Source organism: Capricornis sumatraensis, chromosome 3, assembly GCF_032405125.1.
Source record: "Capricornis sumatraensis isolate serow.1 chromosome 3, serow.2, whole genome shotgun sequence".
In the NCBI taxonomy this organism is placed as follows: Eukaryota; Metazoa; Chordata; class Mammalia; order Artiodactyla; family Bovidae; genus Capricornis; species Capricornis sumatraensis.
In genome coordinates, this window is record NC_091071.1 from 97889822 (window position 1) to 97909184 (window position 19363).

The 19363-nt window shown below is 35.4% G+C and overlaps 1 protein-coding gene across 1 annotated transcript in view; it reads right to left on the reverse strand.

Annotated features, from left to right (window-relative positions):
• Window positions 1–19363, reverse strand: part of ARHGAP15 (Rho GTPase activating protein 15) — a 707176-nt gene that overhangs the window by 549027 nt on the left and 138786 nt on the right. Inside the window, exon 6 of the mRNA XM_068968725.1 lies at window positions 3491–3580. Coding sequence (XP_068824826.1) covers window positions 3491–3580 — 90 coding nt within the window. The remainder of the gene's footprint in view (window positions 1–3490; window positions 3581–19363) is intronic.

Genomic DNA, 19363 nt, shown 5'->3' on the forward strand with positions numbered 1-19363 from the left:
ATCTTTTTATTCATTCTTTCCCTGATGAAGACCTAGTATTGCTCTTAACTTAACTAAGAAAACTTGTACCACAGTTCATTTCAAATCATTCAGTTGCTAAATGCTTTGTGAAGCTACATCAGACTTGCGACAGTCCTTGACAATTATGCTAAACGAAGAATTGAACAAAAGTTAGCAGCAATGAACATTTACTACTTTAGTTCAGAATATGTATGACCTTTCTTTTTTTTCTAATAGATGCAATACGTCTTTCAGTGTTAGTGTGTGGAAACAAGAAGTGTATGGGAAGAATCACTCTATTTCCTAATGTCAAGCTATTAGATGTGGATTTACACATTGACATCTACATCGTATATGCATACATCTATATGCAATTATACTTTTAAAATACATTATGATTTGTCTAGGTATGCTTTATAATAGAAGTTGTTAATAATTTAAAAAATATGTTATTTATTATTAAGGTCAATTAGGAAAAACTGTTCTATTATAAAATAGGCAAATATTCTTGAACTCAGCCAGTGAGCATCATTCTGATTTACTAAGAGTAGCTGAATAAAAAATCTAATTAATTAATGCTGTCACAGTTATACTGTCACGTACCAATCAAATAAGAATGAATCTATATCAAGAGTTTTTAATAAGACTATGAAAAAATCTGACTTTTAATACAAAGAAGGAAATGAACAACTCAAATGTCCAAATGACATATACGAAGGAAACGGATGAAACCCTTCCATTCTTTGTGTCACAAATGTTTGCTTTTGAGTCTTTCAAGCATATCTTAGGCATGTGATTTTTTGTTTGCTTTCTTCTTCATTTTAAGTTCATCTTCTCTAGAGACATCGTAATTATGTGGCATATAATTGCTAATCCATCAACTTTTTCATGACAGATTTCAAATTTTAAATTATTTCTAATTTTGCTCTTCTTTGATTTTTCTTGAACCAAAAATCTCAATAGTCATTAGATATCTATAATCTATAATTCATAGACTGAGATTGAACACCATGCCTTATTCAAACTTGGAATTCTAAAGCTATTTCTGATGTAGCACATCAGCTAAAGCTGTGATGGTCTTTTTCAGTCAGGAAGAAATGCTTCATTATTCTGTAGGTAATGAAACCCTTGTACACACACACTCACATACCCAACAATACCTTAGTACCATGTTTTTGAGCTATAATCATGTTTATTCTGATCATTTGAGAGTTATACCAGCTAATGTACCTAATCAAATATTGATGCAAGTCATCTAGGTTTAGCTCTCTGGCAAATCCTTTCTGATGTTTTTTCATTAACAACTATAAAAGCTATTTGTATTGTTCCTCTCAAAAGACTTACTTTCATGTGTTGCCACTATGGATAGGAATTAGTAAATTTTACCTAAGCTTATGTGTTTAGGTGATGAAAAGATTTCAGCATGACAAGAAAACCACATGATTCATCCTAAAAAGAATGAAGCAGGAAATGAAATCTTAATCTTTCTTTAGTTTTATTATTCACAACATCCTATCATTACTTGTTTTTCTAAACTAAAGGGTACAAGATAAAAACTGGTAACCTAGATGTAAGGAAACTGAAGTCCCATGAGCTACTCAGGTACCTTACAAACAAAACTAGCTGGTAAGATTTTCACCTCTGGAAAGCTAATAAAATGAGAATAGTTTTAATATTTTTGGAAGTATCTACATTCAGAAATATGAAAAATGAGTAAAATATTATAACAGAGGTAGCTAGTGACACTCAGAAAAGGTTAGGATGATGCATAGTATCAAAATAGGTGTTTTAAATATATATCTATACATATTATGTTCATAGCTATGTAAAATTATACTTGAATATTTTTCTTCTATATTCACAGCCTGTACACATCATTCATATTTGAGTATCATCCTCATTTGTGATCTAATGTAACTATAAGGTTAACAGAAGAAACTGAAAAAGTCTTCCTTAATTCAACTCTGAGGGTTTGTTTCAATTATCCAGGAATTATATCAACATCAAATTTTAACATCTTTATTTTACAACATTGGTAATTAGGATGCTAATTTAACAACACATAATAAAACTAAACCCCTTAATTCACCTTATCCAGTTCAGAACTAGCCATACTAATTATCCATGTTGTCATAGAGGCTATTATAACACCAAATTTTCTTATTTATAGCAGAATTAAAAAAAAACAAGAAATTAGGAGACAGAATATACCACTGATCTACAATTCCTCACTTTAAAGCACAATTTAATTTTGCTTCTTGATTTTGTAAATTCACCTTCTAATCACTTTTGGTTTTAGTCCCTTGATTTCTTGGCAAATATATTTAGTTTTCTATGCTTTATTCCTTTTTTTTTCCTTCCTTCCTTCCTTTTTTCCTTCTTCCTATTCTTTGGGTTAAAACAAAAGCAAAAATTCTACCCTATAAAAATGAACACCTAAACAGAATTCAACTATAATCAGGAAAAATAAGTTATTCCATAATATGTTGAAAGTGCTTTTTTTTTTTTAATTACTATGAGTCCAAATTATTTGGCTAGACCTGATTAAGCATCTGAAAAATGCAAAAACAAACTGAAAATCAGCTTCTTCTTCCCAATGAGAGATCAGATAAGAAATGTAACTTATCTATTCTTCTATAAGACCCTATACATTAATTTTAGTGATGCATTTAAGAATAGAGTTGATATTTCTTTAAGGGCTAAAATGGTCTCAGAATACATTTAATACAATAATTATAATGATCTAGTTCCTACTAAATGATATAAATTCTAAAACAAACCTATAAAGTTCTGGGTTACTTTGGATATCTAAAAATAAATTAAATGTCATATAAATATAGAAAAAATATCAACTTCTATAATCTGAAGTTATTAATTGCCAAAGGAATTTTAGTGGAAGCATACATGAAATATTGTTTTCCCATTTCCTTTCTTTGAAGGATTTCATCTGGTTCTTTCCACTTCAAAGCAGCATGACTGAAATTATCAATCAGTTATTTTTTCAAAAAATTAATTATATAATATGAAAACACTAATTTCTATAACAGTTCAGCTCTCTCCATCCCCCAAGTTACACTGGTAAATATAATTTATGACTGGAAGGCAGGAATGGCAGTGAATGCAAATAGTTTATCATAATTAGTGAATCTTAGTTTGTTTATATCTGAAAATCCTACAGTAAATCTATGTAAGCCAAGCATTCTAGGTTTGAATCCCAAACAGCTATCAAATACACTGTAAAAGTCAATGACTTTTGGGTATATAATTAATTACCACACAATAAACATTTTGTGTTTAGATAGCAACCAGTCACCAGGGAAAAACAACAACCAAAATTTGACAGGAAGAGAAGCCAGTTTTTCACAATAACCTCCGCACAACTAGTTCAAGCTCATGAAAACATCTTAACAAGGTAGTCTTGTTTTGATTACCCAAGAGAGCTAAGATTTAGAAAGAATAGGAACAATTTGAATGTATGTAACCTTCTTACCTGAAAGACATTCTTTCTGCTTGATTTTTCCTTGGCCCACTCAATATGTGCCCCATACAAATCCACACTTTCTGGTTTGTTCCCAGTTTTCTGTAAACAAAAATGCAATAAGAAGAAAAAGCACACAACACTGGTGATGCATGTCAGAAAAAATAAGTTATTGATTTAATAGCTATATATTAATGGCATAAAGGCTTTCTTCTTTCTCCTTTCCAGTTTCAAATAGATATTCCCACACTCATGTTCACTGCAGCATTATTTACAATATGGAAACGACGTGTCCATCAATCTATCAATGGATAAATGCATAAAGAAAATGTTTATATATGTGTGTATATATATCTATATATATAAAATATTGTTGCTTTGTTGTTTAGTGGCTAAGTCATATCTGACTCTTTTGTGATCCTGTGGACTATAGCCTACCAGGCTCCTCTGTCCATGTGATTTCCCAGGCAAGAATACTGGAGTGGGTTGCCATTTCCTTCTCCAGGGGACCTTCCCCACCCAGAGATCAAACTCATGTTTGGCAGGTGGATTCATTACCACTGAGCCACCAGGGAAGCCCATATATAATATATAAATATATGCATATATATATATATATATGTAAGTCAGGTAAGGTAAGACAAATTCTTCTTGATCTCAGATATATGCAGAGTCTGAAAGTCTAACTCATAGAAACAGGGTGGTTACCATGCACTGGGGTAATGAGAATAAATCTGCTAAAGCGTACAAATTTTCAGTTATAAGATGAATAAGTTCTGGGGATCAAATATATAGCATGGTGACTATAAATTACTAAGAGAGTAGATCTTAATATTTATAACCACACATACACACACACAGAAAGTTAACTATGTGAGGTGAAGAATATTTTTAGTAGCTAATCTTAGTGTGGCAATAATTTCATAATGTACATGTATATCAAACCACTGTACAATACACCTTAAATTTACACAATATTATTTGTCAATTATATCTCAAGAAAGCTGAAAAAGGAAAAGATAATAAACTTAAAAGATCAATTGTATGGCTTTTAAAATCCACTTTTCTGGCTATTAAGACTATACACATAAATGTAATATATATTTATATATTTGTATTTAGTCAATTTAATTTAGATCAAATAGATTATGACACGTGCTTCCTTTTATACAGTACAATGTGGGTGTTACTTAAATGCTGTTTTTACTTTAGTAATTTATAATAATCAGTTAATGGGAATGTCCTCTATATTTGTCTCTTCATATTTTCATTTAGTTCAAGTGCATCATACGTACATGACTTTAAATCTGCATAACTCTGAACATTAAAATAAAAACTTACCTGTCTGGAAAATTTCTTTACTGTTTTTAAAGAAAGTTATTTAAAGCCACATTTCAAAGATTCCAACTATTTTTATACGTTCTGAGCTGGAACTCCAGGTTTTCCTAGAGATTAAGTTCCATTTTCTCAAGCCATTTTCAATAGAATACTTTAAGTTTTTAGTATACAAAGCTTATAATATTGTTATATAATTCTTAACAGTATGAACTTTAAGGTTAAAGCATAAAATTATGGAAAAATAGTAAAACAACGTTATAAGAAATCTATTCACAATTTTTGCCTCTTACCTACTATGTTCTATCAGTTTACAGTAGATATTTTTCAGAAGAAGCCAGAAATAAGTCATTTTTAATAGTAAAATTTGAGATTTTCTTGATTTTTGGCAACTCAATAAAAATTTTTTGGAAACATTGTACAGGCCAAGCACAACTTTCCTTCAGGATAAATTCAGTTGGCAACGCATCAGTTGACAGTGTATCTTTCTTTTATTATTTGGAGGTAATTCCATGGGAAACTAATCAAGATGAGCATGGATCTAATGAATGCTTCAGATAATGAAATACTTCTACTATTTTCCCATACTCCACAACCCAGGTGATCATTGCTGTGGAAAATCTTAAAGCATGATAATGATGTTTTGTGATTTATGACATAGAGAAATTAAGTGCAACCTGTTTCTACAGTTACTTGAATTATGGGACACTCAGAACCAATAGAAATAATCATCAATAAGCATATGTAAGAAAAAAGACTATCTTTCCCACATAATGCAATAAGGAAAAAAAAGAAAAGATTTTACATAAGAAGCACTTTTTATAGGCCAAACATTTTTCTATGTGTTTTATGGCTATTAATTTTTATTGCATCTGTATGAAGTAAGTACTATTATTATTATCATATTACAGGTAAGAAAATGTGTCAGAATGGTTTGGTAAGCTTTCCCAAGGTAACGCACATAGGAAAGGAGGAGCCAGTATTTGAATGTTAGCAGTGCCCCTTCAGAGTCTGTTTTTAACTATCGTGTTGTCCTTGAAAATTGAATATACAGTGTGATCATATAAAACATGAAACATTTAGGGAAAAGAGAGGCTTTTCTCACTAGACTAGCACAGACATATTGATCTTGTTTCTGTCTTTCTCTGTTAAACTTGATCTTCCCACTGGGCTTTTACACCACCTGTTTACCTGGAATACCTCCCAATCTTCACATGGCCGACTCCTTCTTCATCAGATCCTAGCTAAATGTCACCTTGACAGAAGTCTTTTCTCTGACTGTCTTATATAAAATAGTGGCATTCCAATATTACTGATTACTCTCTGCCTACTTATTTTAATTTCACCATAGATCTGTTCCTAGTTGAATTAATACACATAGTTTTATGCTGTCTGTTTTTCTCCCACTAGAATTTAATTCCCTGAGCCGGGAACTTGCTTGCCTTTTCCTCCACTATTTTTCCAGTATATGGAACCATGTCTGGTAACTAACTGTTGTTCATTGAATATTTACTAAATTCATGAATGAAAACGCTGCTGCTGCTTCTAAGTCGCTTCTGTCGTGTTCGACTCTGTGTGACCCCAGAGATAGCAGCCCACCAGGCTCCCCCATCCCTGGGATTCTCCAGGCAAGAACACTGGAGTGGGTTGCCATTTCCTTCTCCAGTGCGTGAAAGTGAAAGTGAAGTCGTGTCTGACTCCTTGTGGACCCCATGGACTGCAGCCCACCAGGCTCCTCCGTCCGTGGGATTTTCCAGGCAAGAGCACTGCAGTGGGGTGCCATTGCCTTCTCCAATACCAAAGTGCAGTTAGGGTTTGTGCTTTGAAAGGAAGGTTTGGACATTTGAAAATTTCTAATTTTATACCAGTTAGGGCTTTGGTTTACTGGTTAAGCAGTCTTTGTTTTGTGGGTTTTTGCTTTGCATGCTCTGTCCATTACTTTTAGTCACCTCCTAGTGCTCACTCATATGACTTTGACCCATATCTTATGTTCTTCATGAGCTCACTGCTTCACCTTTTCTCCCTGGTTAATAATCTTCATTCTGCCTTCTGCTCAACAAATCCTGCTTTCTGAGTCATTCTTACTCCCACCCAGTCATGCTTGGTTTTGAGGTTACTGAAATCTGCAGACCTTTGTGTGTTCTCCCAGTGTCATGCCCTGGATTTCACTTCCTTTCATGTCCATATCTGTGTCCTGATTCAGCAGGCAATTCAACCTGCCCCTCTCTCTCCATCATTTGATGATTCACTCCAGTCTCTCATCCACGTTTTCTTCTACAATCCCCTTCATATTCCTCAAATTTATAGAAATGACTTGACATTGCAAATAATGGCCATCTACTTAAGCTGGGCTTTTGACTCTTTGACACTTTCATCACTATCATTGTGATAAGGACATTTAACATACCCCGGAAATCATTGCCAAGACTAATGTTATGAATGCTTTGCAGAATTTTTATGTGTTCCTAGTCAGTTCCTATTTTTTGAATGGCACCTCTCTCCTAAAGCTTTACTTTTTTCAAGTTATCCCACCAAATGGCTTACTCATAATTCACAGAGGTCATAGAGTTCTTGTGCTAGAACATTCACCATTCTCCCCACTTTTGTAGTTGGTCTGTGCAATCAAAATGAACAAACAGAATATATTCTATACGTCTTCCCTCTGAAAGTTTTATATCAAATTCTTTATTTCCTTACAACAATCTTGTGAAGTTAATGACATGGCCTTTAATTGACATGTGAAGAAACTCAGGCAGAGAGTGGTTAACTTTATTGCATTAGCTCATACACTTAATAAGTGTCTCAGCTGAGATACGGATTCATTTTTATCTGACTCCAAATCCCAAGTCCTTGAACACTGCCTCCCTTCCATACCTATCCTTTTGTCCTGCTAGCCCACCTAACATCCTTTTTAGGTCCAAAAATAAGAATTAACGCATTCTATTTCTTCCTTGTTTCCTCATTTCCCACTTTCACTTCTGGATTCCAGACTTCTCGAGCCGGGTCTATGACTTTCGTCCCCATGTCTAATGCACTCCCATGTCTGAGCAAGACAGTGACACTATGAGCACCAAAAGCACCTGGGCTGCCAGTGCCGTACAGTGCACGAACATAAGGCACGTTCTGCTTTTCCTCAGGGGGAGAGACGCTCAGTATTCATCCCAAGGGTTTTCCTCTGTAGTTTTTATTTCCATCCAATCACATCCCTTAGTTTCTCTCAAGTAGATTATATCCTTTAGCCTATAATCACACTGAGGTCACTTTTGCTTAAAAAAAAAATAAAAACACAGAAGAAAGCAAGCACTAAGCCACAACTTCACAGTTTCTCAGTCTCACCCATTTCCTTCTGTGATGACCAGGATTCTTCAGAGTTTCCTGTAGTTACGTTCTCTGTTTGTTCTTGTTCCATCCTCTTCACAATATCTTAACCATTAAGGTAAACAGAAACAGTCTGATGCTTTCTCACCTCTAAAGATTCCAGCTGAACTCTGTAATATGAAATGCTGCTGGCCCTTCTCCTTAAAACTCTTTGTCTCTCAAGCTAAGACACTTTCTCTCCAAATTCTTCACCTTTTATATGTTGCCTTCTCTGTGTTGTTTTTTTTTGTTTGTTTGTTTGTTTGCTTGTTTATTTCATTGACTTCACTTCCTCATCCTGTTTCTTGGTGGTGGTGTTGGTTTAGTTTTTAACTCATGTCTGACTCTTGGGACCCCATTGAATGTAGCCTGCCAGGCTCCTCTGCCCATAGGGTTTCCCAGGCAAGAACACTGGAGAGGGCTGCCATGTTCTTCTCCAGGGGACCTTCCCGACCCAGGGACTGAACTTGGGTCTTCACATTGCCGTTGGTTTCCTGTATTGCAGGTGGACTCTTTACCAACGGAAACACCAGGGAAACCCATTTCTCAAATGTTAGTAATTCTTGGTTTATGGCTCTAGACCTTTATTATTTCTCATAGCTTACAAGCATCCTTCGGGTTTTGCTCTTGCCTATGATCTGACTCATCACTTATAAACATGCTAACTTCCTGGTGGTTTCTTGACCCCAGAACTCTATTTTCTATCATTAGGATGTAGCATAGACAACTCTGTGAAATGACTGTCTTCTCAGAGTTGCCTCCCTTTCTCTATTGCTCATCTTGCCTAATCATTTTTTTACCTCCTTTACTCTCCTTATTTTCTTAATTCTCTACTTTACATCAACAGCCACAAATTCCAGAACCAGGTCACAGTCTCATTTGAGTTCTTATTTTCTCCCATCTGAATTCCTCTCCATGCTGTTTCTTCTGATTGCAGGAAAAACCATTTCAATTCATTCTCTGTGTTTTGAATATTTTTTCCTAAGATATAAATCTCAAAAGTATTTCTTCTAGAAAATTTATTATCTACAGAATAATGTACAAATACCTTCAGTTCAGTTCAGTTCAGTCACTCAGTCATGTCCGACTCTTTGTGACCCCATGAATCGCAGCACGTCAGGCCTCCCTATCCATCACCAACTCCCAGAGTTCACTTAGACTCACATCCATCGAGTCAGTGATGCCATCCAGCTATCTCATCCTCTGTCGTCCCCTTCTCCTCCAGCCCCCAATCCCTCCCAGCATCAGAGTCTTTTCCAATGAGTCAACTCTTCGCATGAGGACCGTAGCAGAGTATATATGCTTCTTTTCATTATCCTCCAACCACCTTCTCAATTCCATTCATCCGTCTTTCTTCTATATGCCAGCATTGCTGAAGTCTAGGCAGTTTCCGAAATGCAGCATGCTTTCACGACTCTCTACATGGGGATCTGAGTGTACATGCACCCCTTTTCATCTGGAACACATTTATTTCTCTCTCCAACCACTTTCCTTGCCTGCCATCTGCCATAATCTTGCTCCATTTCATGACGTAACTCCAAAATAACCTACATGAGGCTCTCCTTCACCTCTGTAGGCACAGTCACTCACTCCTCACCATCTTCCCTACTCTGAAACACACTTTTTTGGACATATCCACATATTACAACCACTTTCTGACTTGTGTCTTTCCTCCAGTTCCAAAACAAGTTGGATTTGTCTTATAAATCTTTATTTTCCTAAAATCTAGCAAAGTGGCCCCAAATAAGCCCTAAACAGAAATCTGTTAACTGCTCAATCAATTTACAAACTGGAAACCTGCAACAGAAAATTTCCAGATTCATTCCAATATATTAATAAATAAAATTAAAAGTACACCTCAGAATTTTAGTTTATAAAATGAGAAATACTTGACATAAAAATACAATCATCTCCTTTATACTGACCTTTAATAGGAGCTAATATTATAGCAAAATTGAAACAAATGATAGAGATTTGGGCTAAATTTTAAAGTATGCCAGAAAAAGCTAAAGAGATTTTGGTAAAAGCCTAGCAAATAAAAATATCCACCTCAAGAAAACAAAACTAAGTAAATGAAGGGCTATATAATAATGATCCTAATCAATCATTCATTTTTACAAATTTAAAGCAAAAAGACCTAGGCTTGGAGAACAATTTTAGGGACTAGGCTTTATTAGAGGGGGAAATTATCAGCATTGTTAAATATTGGAACAAGTTGTTCAAAAAAGTTACAGAATTTATTTGGAAGACAATCAAGATTTTATTCAAGAAGTCTGAAATTAAAGAATCCTTTAATAGAAAACAGTTTTGATTCTACAGCTATAAAACACATGAAAAAGTCTGCTAAACTACATGATGCCAACGTATCACATTGTACGTCATTATAAAAACGTACTTTTAAAAATTGACTAAATATAAATTTAAGTCTAAAAGTGTACATAGATTTATTCTGGGTAAACTTAAAATATAAATGACTGATTTTTTAAATATTTAAATAGAAGTATTTAAAAGTTACTTCTTCTAGACAATAAAACATAAAAAAGCTCTTTGCTGGAAAAGGCAAAGTTATTAAAAATTGACCTTAGGTTTTGTCCACTTCTGATTTTTATTATTTCTTAGTCCATCTTTACCATTTACCAATAATAGTGGACAGCATATTCTCTCCATAATATATTTTTCCCTGACTTAAACACTTGGGATTAAGTTCCCATTTTTCTTTATGAGATATTTGAGGGCTTTTAATGTATATTAAAGAAATATCAAAGGCCAGATGCTCTTTTGCTTGATGGCATTTTCCATGATGAAGACTGGGCATGTGTGTGGGCAACAAATCATTGGGCCACTCATTCTCATACCCTTATTACTAGACGTGGTTGAAAAAAAAGACAAGGCTCAGATTTTATGAAACAGGTTATTAGCTACCATTTTTTATTTTGGATTAATTGCTGTTCCAGAATATAGACTCAGATTGTCCTTATCAGTTTGAAACATGAAACACCAAATCTGTTTAAAGGAATTAAGTTCTATCACATAACTGGTTTTGTTTCTGGAAAATCAATCATGCAGGAGGATAAAACTCACTTATAAATTCTCATTTTGGCAAAATGATTTAGGAAAGAGTGCTGAATGGATACCTGATCTTATTAATGTCTAAAGTATGGCTGCTGTCAACATAGAAGTGGATACTTTGATTGTAAGATGTGAGTTTTATGTATATGAATATAAATGGTGTTAATAATAGCTGAAATTGTTTCTCCAGTGAAATTTCTTCAGTACAAGACCAAATCAAACCAGATTTTGAGAAAAGCAAAGCCTTGTTAGTGATCTGGAGCACTAGAGTGTTATACATTTGTTTACTTTGTTTGTTGAGGAGAAAGTATTCTCTCCTTTCAAGAACTTATTGTATTTATCCTGAATCAAAACCTTGCAAGAATAAATATAAAAGCTTCCATGTTTGTTGCATGCTTATATTGCCTTACATTTATATTTCATAAAAACTATTTAATGCTGCAATGTGAGTAGTTTGGGCATATTTTTGATGCCTCCAGCAGCCCCTCAGATTCCCTCCTTAGACTCTCATTCACTCAGTTGGCCTCAGCTGTCCCTGTAGATGGCCAGTCCTGCTTGGGTTCATATGGTCCCACTTCCTGTGGAAGTCTAGACACCTTCTTGGAATACAAGGCCCTCTCGGTTGCTAAGGTACAGATAGACGTTTAGCTCCCTACCACCTCTAGATTTGGATGAAATGCTGCTTTACAGGGGATAGGCTCTGACTTTCTGAGTAGTCATAAGGGTGTGTCCAGGATATACACAACACAGGGAGTGGACACTGGGTGATACTCCAGTACTTTGGCCACCTCATGCGAAGAGAAAAGACCCTGATGCTGGGAGGGATTGGGGGCAGGAGGAGAAGGGGATGACAGAGGAGGAGATGGCTGGATGGCATCACTGACTCTATGGACATGAGAATGAGTGAACTCCAGGAGTTGGTGATGGACAAGGAGGCCTGGTGTGCTGCAATTCACGGGGTCGCAAAGAGCTGGATATGACTGAGCGACCGAACTGACCTGAACTGAAGCAAGAAATGGGAAGAAACCTGGCTGATAATTCCTTCTCCTACCCCATCCTTTCCTCCTACAGTCTGCTTCATGCTCTCCCCAGTTTATTTGCAGCTTCTCTGAAAATTGTGGTGCACCTGCCCAGTAGCCCTCTCCAGTGTCTCTCTGAGGCTCTGTGTAGAGTGGTAGCCAGAATGATAACACATGCTCTTTACCCTTTCCCATCATCTCCTGCCTCACTTCCTTTTTACTTTACTCTCTGTGTCCTGGGCTCATGCCTCCCAAATAGAAGCACGGGTACTTATTTTTGGCTTTGTTTTCTAGAGAATCAGGACTGAGACAATGGGTATTTCTTTCCTATGAAAGGGAAAGGTAGCTCTCCACTAAAATGTGTGCAGTGCTCCCTCTTCAAGAGTCTAGACTATCCTCTGGGAAGTAGCTCAAACATCCAGAGGCTGCATTTTATCTATCCGCCTTTACACCAACCTGTGGCCACATTACTCATTCTCATCACTGGAATGCGAGTCAGAATGATGTGAGAAGCTTCTGAGCTCACAGCTTTAACACAGCTTGCAGACTTGCCTATGCTGTCTTAACCTTCCTTCAATAGCCACTAGGGGATGACAGAACCGAGAGATGGCACAAGCACCCTGCAGCAGAAAACTGACCAAGAATATTTGTTTTGGCCTATGGTATGAGTAAGAATCACTCATACCAAAATCACTCACACCAAAATAACTGCAGATGATGACTGCAGCAATGAAATTAAAAGACACTTGCTCCTTGGAAGAAAATTTATGACCAACCTAGATAGCATATTCAAAAGCAGACATTACTTTGCCAACAAAGGTCCGTCTAGTCAAAGCTATGGTTTTTCCAGTGGTAATGTATGGATGTGAGAGTTGGACTATAAAGAAAGCTGAGCACTGAAGAACTGATGCTTTTGAACTATGGTCTTGGAGAAGGCTCTTGATAGTTACTTGGACTGCAAGGAGATCTAACCACTCCATCCTAAAGGAAACCAGTCCTGAATATTCACTGGGAAGCATTGATGCTGAAGCTGAAACTCCAATACTTTGGGCACCTGATGCGAAGAACTAACTCATTGAAAAAGACCCTGATGCTGGGAAGGATTGAAGGCAGGAGGAGAAGGGGACAACAGAGGATGAGATAGATGGATGGCATCACCGACTCAATGGACATGAGTTTGAGTAAACTCTGGAAGTTTGTGATGGACAGGGAGGCCTGGAGTGCTGCAGTAAATGGGGTCACAAAGAGTAGGACACGACTGAGCGATTGAACTGACTGATGAATAAGAAATGAAGTTCTGAAGAAATTCTGAATTGTTTTTGGACAGTGAGTAGTGTTTTTTTTTTTTTTTTACCTGAAATATCTTTATGTTATTGTTCAGAAGATTAAGACAAGGATTTTAATGTATAGTTATTAAGTGGCAGTTTTTGTGTTTGAATCTAGTTCTGGTTCCAAAGTCTGCTCTCTTAACCACTATCTCTATTGCTGTATGTAATAATAATAATGACAATAATAATAAATATATGTATTATCTTTGCTTTGTGCTAGGTATGCTACATCGATTTTCTCACACAATCTCACAATAGCTCTAGGAAGTAGGTACTCCTATTAACCCCAAACTGCAGTAGAAACATCAAAGATTTTAGCAACAAATAAAATGTGAATCTGGGATTCCTAACCCAGGTGGTCTGACTTAGAGGCTCCTATTTCTACCTAATATGGTATACTGCTTCCCAGAGCATTTCAATTTAGGAGTGAATTTTAAAGGAAGAATAAATACATACATTCAGTAAATTTTAAAATGCACTGTAGAGTAAGTCCACTTCATCTTAGGGAAATGTAAGCTCTAAATCACATGTATTACATTGACCAAAATGATAAACCACAGAGTCAAGCTTCATAATTAAAATAGTTTTCTGAAAGAGCCTAAGGTGAGGTTTATTGGACAGTAAGCCATTATCCATTTATAAAGCATCCTATCAATTTCATAGATTTTTGTGGTTATTAAAAATTATGTAAGATATAGAATTTATTGTGGTTAATGGCCAAATCTTGGGAAAATTATAACCAGAGAACATGGCCTCATTTATAGTAATATCGATCACTTGATTTCATTTTTTCCTTACAGAGTTTGTGTTAATCAGATACTAGAATTCATTTTTCCTTTTCTTTTCTTTCTTTGATACCCACCTGTCATCCTCCAGATTTTGGACTGTTTTTTTTCTTTTGATTTTTAAATGTATGATGAGACCATATGATAGTGCAATCAATGGCTGTACTAATAATCTGCCCCCAATATGAACCATGCTGACTTTGCCAGAGCACTATTATTACAAGAATTAAGACATTAATCACAGATTTTAAATGGCTTTGTTATGCTAAGGTTGGTAGATCTATTGTATACACCTCTGTTTTTATTATTTTTTTGAGCAGGGATCCGAATAAGGGCTTAACACTCACTTTACAAAGATAAAATAATTCCATATTCATTTTGTACAGAATACTCAATAATTTATGAATAGCTTTCTGACTAAAACTGTTTTCATCTTTTTGCTAAATCACATCATTTTACTCCCATAAATAAGTCCACTTTGTTATTAAAGTCATGCTACAGTGAATGAACATTAAATATATTGCATTATTTAATTAATGCTTATGCTCATTATCTGCATTGGAAGTAAACAATATTAAGAAAAAGTAAACAAATTATTTTAATGAAGGCTTTCATATTACTCTTTTTTTGCTTTCAAGGTTATGGCTGAATGACTGGTCTAAAAACGTTAATAGTTTATTAAATGCCTTGGAAAAGTTTTCTGTCATTAGAAGTAAAATTTGACAGTGTTTGCCTCTGATTAGAAATATTAGTACAGTGTAAAGTGAAAAACAAAAGTAGCCAAAAAATCCGAGTTACATACACAGTCAACATGTAGTTTCCATATTGAACAACTGGCTTTATAACTGTATGGTTTGAGGGGAGAAATGGTCCCTAAAATGCTTATAATACTTCAGAATTTATGTCAAAGTTGATACTGTTTTCTGAGTATCATGTGATAAATATAAAAGGAAATCAGGTTCACTTGGGCTGATTTTGGGTGGATGTGGAAATGAGATACTTCCTAATCAGAAATAAAGTTTGCACAATGCATTTGTTTTAGTAAGGTGCCACACTGAACACATATTCTGGCATCACATGAAAATACCTCCCTGTTTGAACTGGTGCCCACTGATGTGCTGATATACCCATGTTTGGGCCACAGCATATTTTTCAGCTCTTCTTAGATGAATCACCCTATTTGCTTTCTTTGTATGAGGACTTCTTTACAAATGACCAGACTGCTAAAAGATCAGGTCATGGGAGAATATTAATGTATATTTTGAGGGAGAAGATGTCCTGTGATCTACTAAATGCATTGGGCCGTAATGATGACAGATTTAGCTGTTTTGCTATAATCTTTATCAGTACCAGCACAGGCCTTATTGCTCTCATCCATTTCATAGATCTTTAGAATAGGTTTTTCAGATAGTTTAACAAGTCTTCATATTTTAACTGTAGGAAAAAAACCCAAAACTTAATTCCCCCAAACTGTTGCTGAAAACTCTCTCTTAATTTGAGGATATGCAGTAGTTGGGGCTTCCTAGATGGCACTTGTGGTAAGGAACCCACCTGCCAGTGTAGGAGATATAAGAGACGTGGGTTCCATCCCTGAGTTGGGAAGATCCTCTAGGGCAGGGCACAGCAACCCACTCCAGTATTTGCCTGCAGAATCCCCATGAATAGCGGAGCCTGGAGAGCTACAGTCCATAGGGTTGCAAAGAGCCAGACACAACTGAAGCAATTTAGCACATATACACACACAGTATTGAGTCGGCCAAAAGATTTGTTGAGGTTTCTCAGATAATATCTTTTTTTTGGCCAACACGATATTAATGATACAGGGCTCCACAGGGCCTATAGAAAGAAATCACCTCTTCTCACAATCCGGTTCAAGGTTTAATAGTCTGCACAAAACAGTCTGGAATGGTGAATATACACCCTAGGCCTCGGAACCACCAAGAAATATTTTTAAGATCAATGACTAGCATAGTATGTGGAGCAATACAAGAAATCTATAATATTTGGAAAATAAATAAATTAAGGAATTGATTTCCCATATTTTATCATTGCTCACTCCCTTCTTTCCAGGTGATGTGTCTTTCTCCCCCCTTTTTCTGCATTGAAATCCTCTTCAGCCTTCAGAAACATCCTCAAATTTCACTTCCTGTGTGGATATATTTAGAACCCTTTTCAACTGGAGGCAATCTCTTTCTCCACTTGTTTACCATAAAACTAACTCATGCCCATGTCCATGCCATTCTGGAGTAATTATCAAAGTCCGCTTTTTCACTATAATTACTTGACTTATGGGTGTGCTTTCTATTTCTTTCCAGGCCCTCAAATGACAGATCTGAGTTTGTTTCATTTTTGTATCTTTCATAATACCTAGAATAACGGCTTAATACCGAGCACCTTCAGTGATATTTGCAGAATTAATACATGAAGAGATACATAAGCTGAGCATTACTCAGCACCACAGTTTCCTTGGGAAAGGACTACCTGTAGCTAGACCTATGGTTCCCCAGCATGTTTTCTTATATTTCTTTATCATGTTAGTCATATTCTATTATAATAAACCTAAGTATGATTCTGTTTCCCCTACTGAAACAGAAGCACCTGCAGAGTAGGGATCATATATTAATAATCTAGATATCTCTAGGGTTTAATAACACATAGTATGACACCTGTTAGGAGCTGTTAATAGTTCATAAAATAAATAAATGAATGAGTTCTCTAAATTACGCAGCTTCTTCCTCATGAAGTAATCCCTATATATATATTTTAACCAGCAGTGCATATTTGCCAGATCTCATAGCTATAGTCCAAGGTCTACCCCATATCAGGCAGATGCTCTAAAATCACAAAGTATGGAAGGTACACAGGAAGAAAGTTGCAATTGAATTTCAGGAGCCAACTGAAATACTTTGGTGGTACAAAAGTAGATAAGTGTACCTGAAAAATGGAAAGGGATATGATCCAAGGCCTCAAAGGATAAATCAAACTGACAAATTTTGTTTCTTTAGGATGTCTCTGGCTCCAGATGAATTAAATAATACTGTAGCTGCTTTTGAAGCAAAAGTTTTTGCTCTTGGACTAAATGAATTGAAGTTAGAAGAATTAATTCTTCTCTTGTCTCTTCCTTATTACAGTACCAGTCATTTTAAAACAAATAACACCTGGGTCATATTGCCCTTCAGTATATATTTGTTAAAAGAAGAGCTATGAGAGATTATTCTAGGGTGAAAATGTTTGGAGCATACAGGCACACCTTATTAAAGAGCTGCCCCTGGTAGCAAATCTCAATCCATGGCAGTCTTCTCAATCATTTTCTTTTATCCTATCTTCCAACCAAACTAAAAAAACTCATTTCTCTTTTTAGCACACAGACCTTGCCCATTTTCAGTTTCATACCATTGTTCATTTTCATTTCATTTCATTTTTGACTCCGCTGGAATTTTCCCTGCCCACAAATCTCCTCATACTGAAATTATAACCATCCTTCAAGGCCTAATTCAAATCTTTCACAGATGTGAGCTCTCCTTCCTTTAAATGTTAAAAAAAAAAAAAAAAAAAAAAAACAAAACCTCTCCTATGTTTCTTGTTTCATCTCATCCTATTTTTTTGGCAGAGACAGCTATAAAGCAAAGACTATCTTGATTATATCTCTATGCCTTATATGTAGCCCTAACGAGCAAGCTGTTCATTGTAGGATTTCAATACATATTCTTATGAAGTCTTTTCCCACCAAGGCTTATATAAATAGCACAAACTTGATTAACCAAATGCATATTTAAATGAAAGTGAGGTAGATTGTAATGAGAAACTATGCTATTTGGATCAACTCTCCCACCAAAAACAATGAAAAGTGCTGGATAAAATACTTCTTTTTAAACTTACCTTTAAAATTGAAAAGCTGAAAAGATAGTAGGAACTTCCAAGGAAAGTATTTTTTAGAGGTGAGAATCTGAACCCAGAGAGAAAAGCATAATATCCAATCAACATAACTTCACCTTGTCTGAGGGCATTATAAAAAGATAAAGGCAAACTAATATTAAACTTGTAGCTTTTCTCCAATCCCAAGGGATTATAAAGAAGACTGCCTTTGTAGAAGAGCAATGTAAGAGAAGAAGGAGTGAATACTTCTGTCCCTGATAAGATATAGCACAACTGTAGCCCTCCTTTTATGTACACATAACTTGAAAATTTTAAAGTGTTAGATTGATCTAATCAATCACTGGACATGCCCACAGATAATCTGAGGAAAATGCAAAACACTCTGGAGTAGGACACATTTATTCCAGACCTCGGAGAACTTCTCATGCTCTTTTAATAACAATGATTAGCACAAAGTCAAAGGTAAGCAGACACACAGGGAAACAATGCAACATGAGTGAGAACCAGCAGAAATTGACACAGACTTCAGATGTTAGAATCACAAGACACAGAATATTGAAAAAAAAATGCCTTCTAATTTTCACAAAATAAAAGCGAGTTTTTAAAATGTGTGTGGGTGAATAACTGTAACAAATGACATAGTAAATTAAAAACATAAACTTCTAGAAATTAAAATTTTAATAACTTAAAAAACAATGATTATCACAAAGGGAGATTGAATTAAAGAATGAGAAAATAAATCAAGAGAAGTTATTTGGAATGCAGTTCAGAGAGACAGAAAGAAGAATATAAAGCATGTGGAGGCTAGAGTGAGAAAACACAGGTTTAACTAGGGGCTTAGAAGAAAACAAGAAAAAATGTAAAAGAAGCTTTATTTGAAAAGATAATAGCTTGGGATTTTCTATTAATAAACTACCTTAATGAGAGCTACAATCAATTTCAGGGGACCTAACAATCCAGTCAGGGAAATAAAAAGAAATTGACATCATTGTGAAACTGTGGAAATATTATGAGCAACCAAAGGATGGTAGTTAGATTAACAGGTAACTTCTTGATCACAATAATGGATGACAGAAGACAGTGGAAAGCTATTTTAGATGTATTGAAAGGAAATTA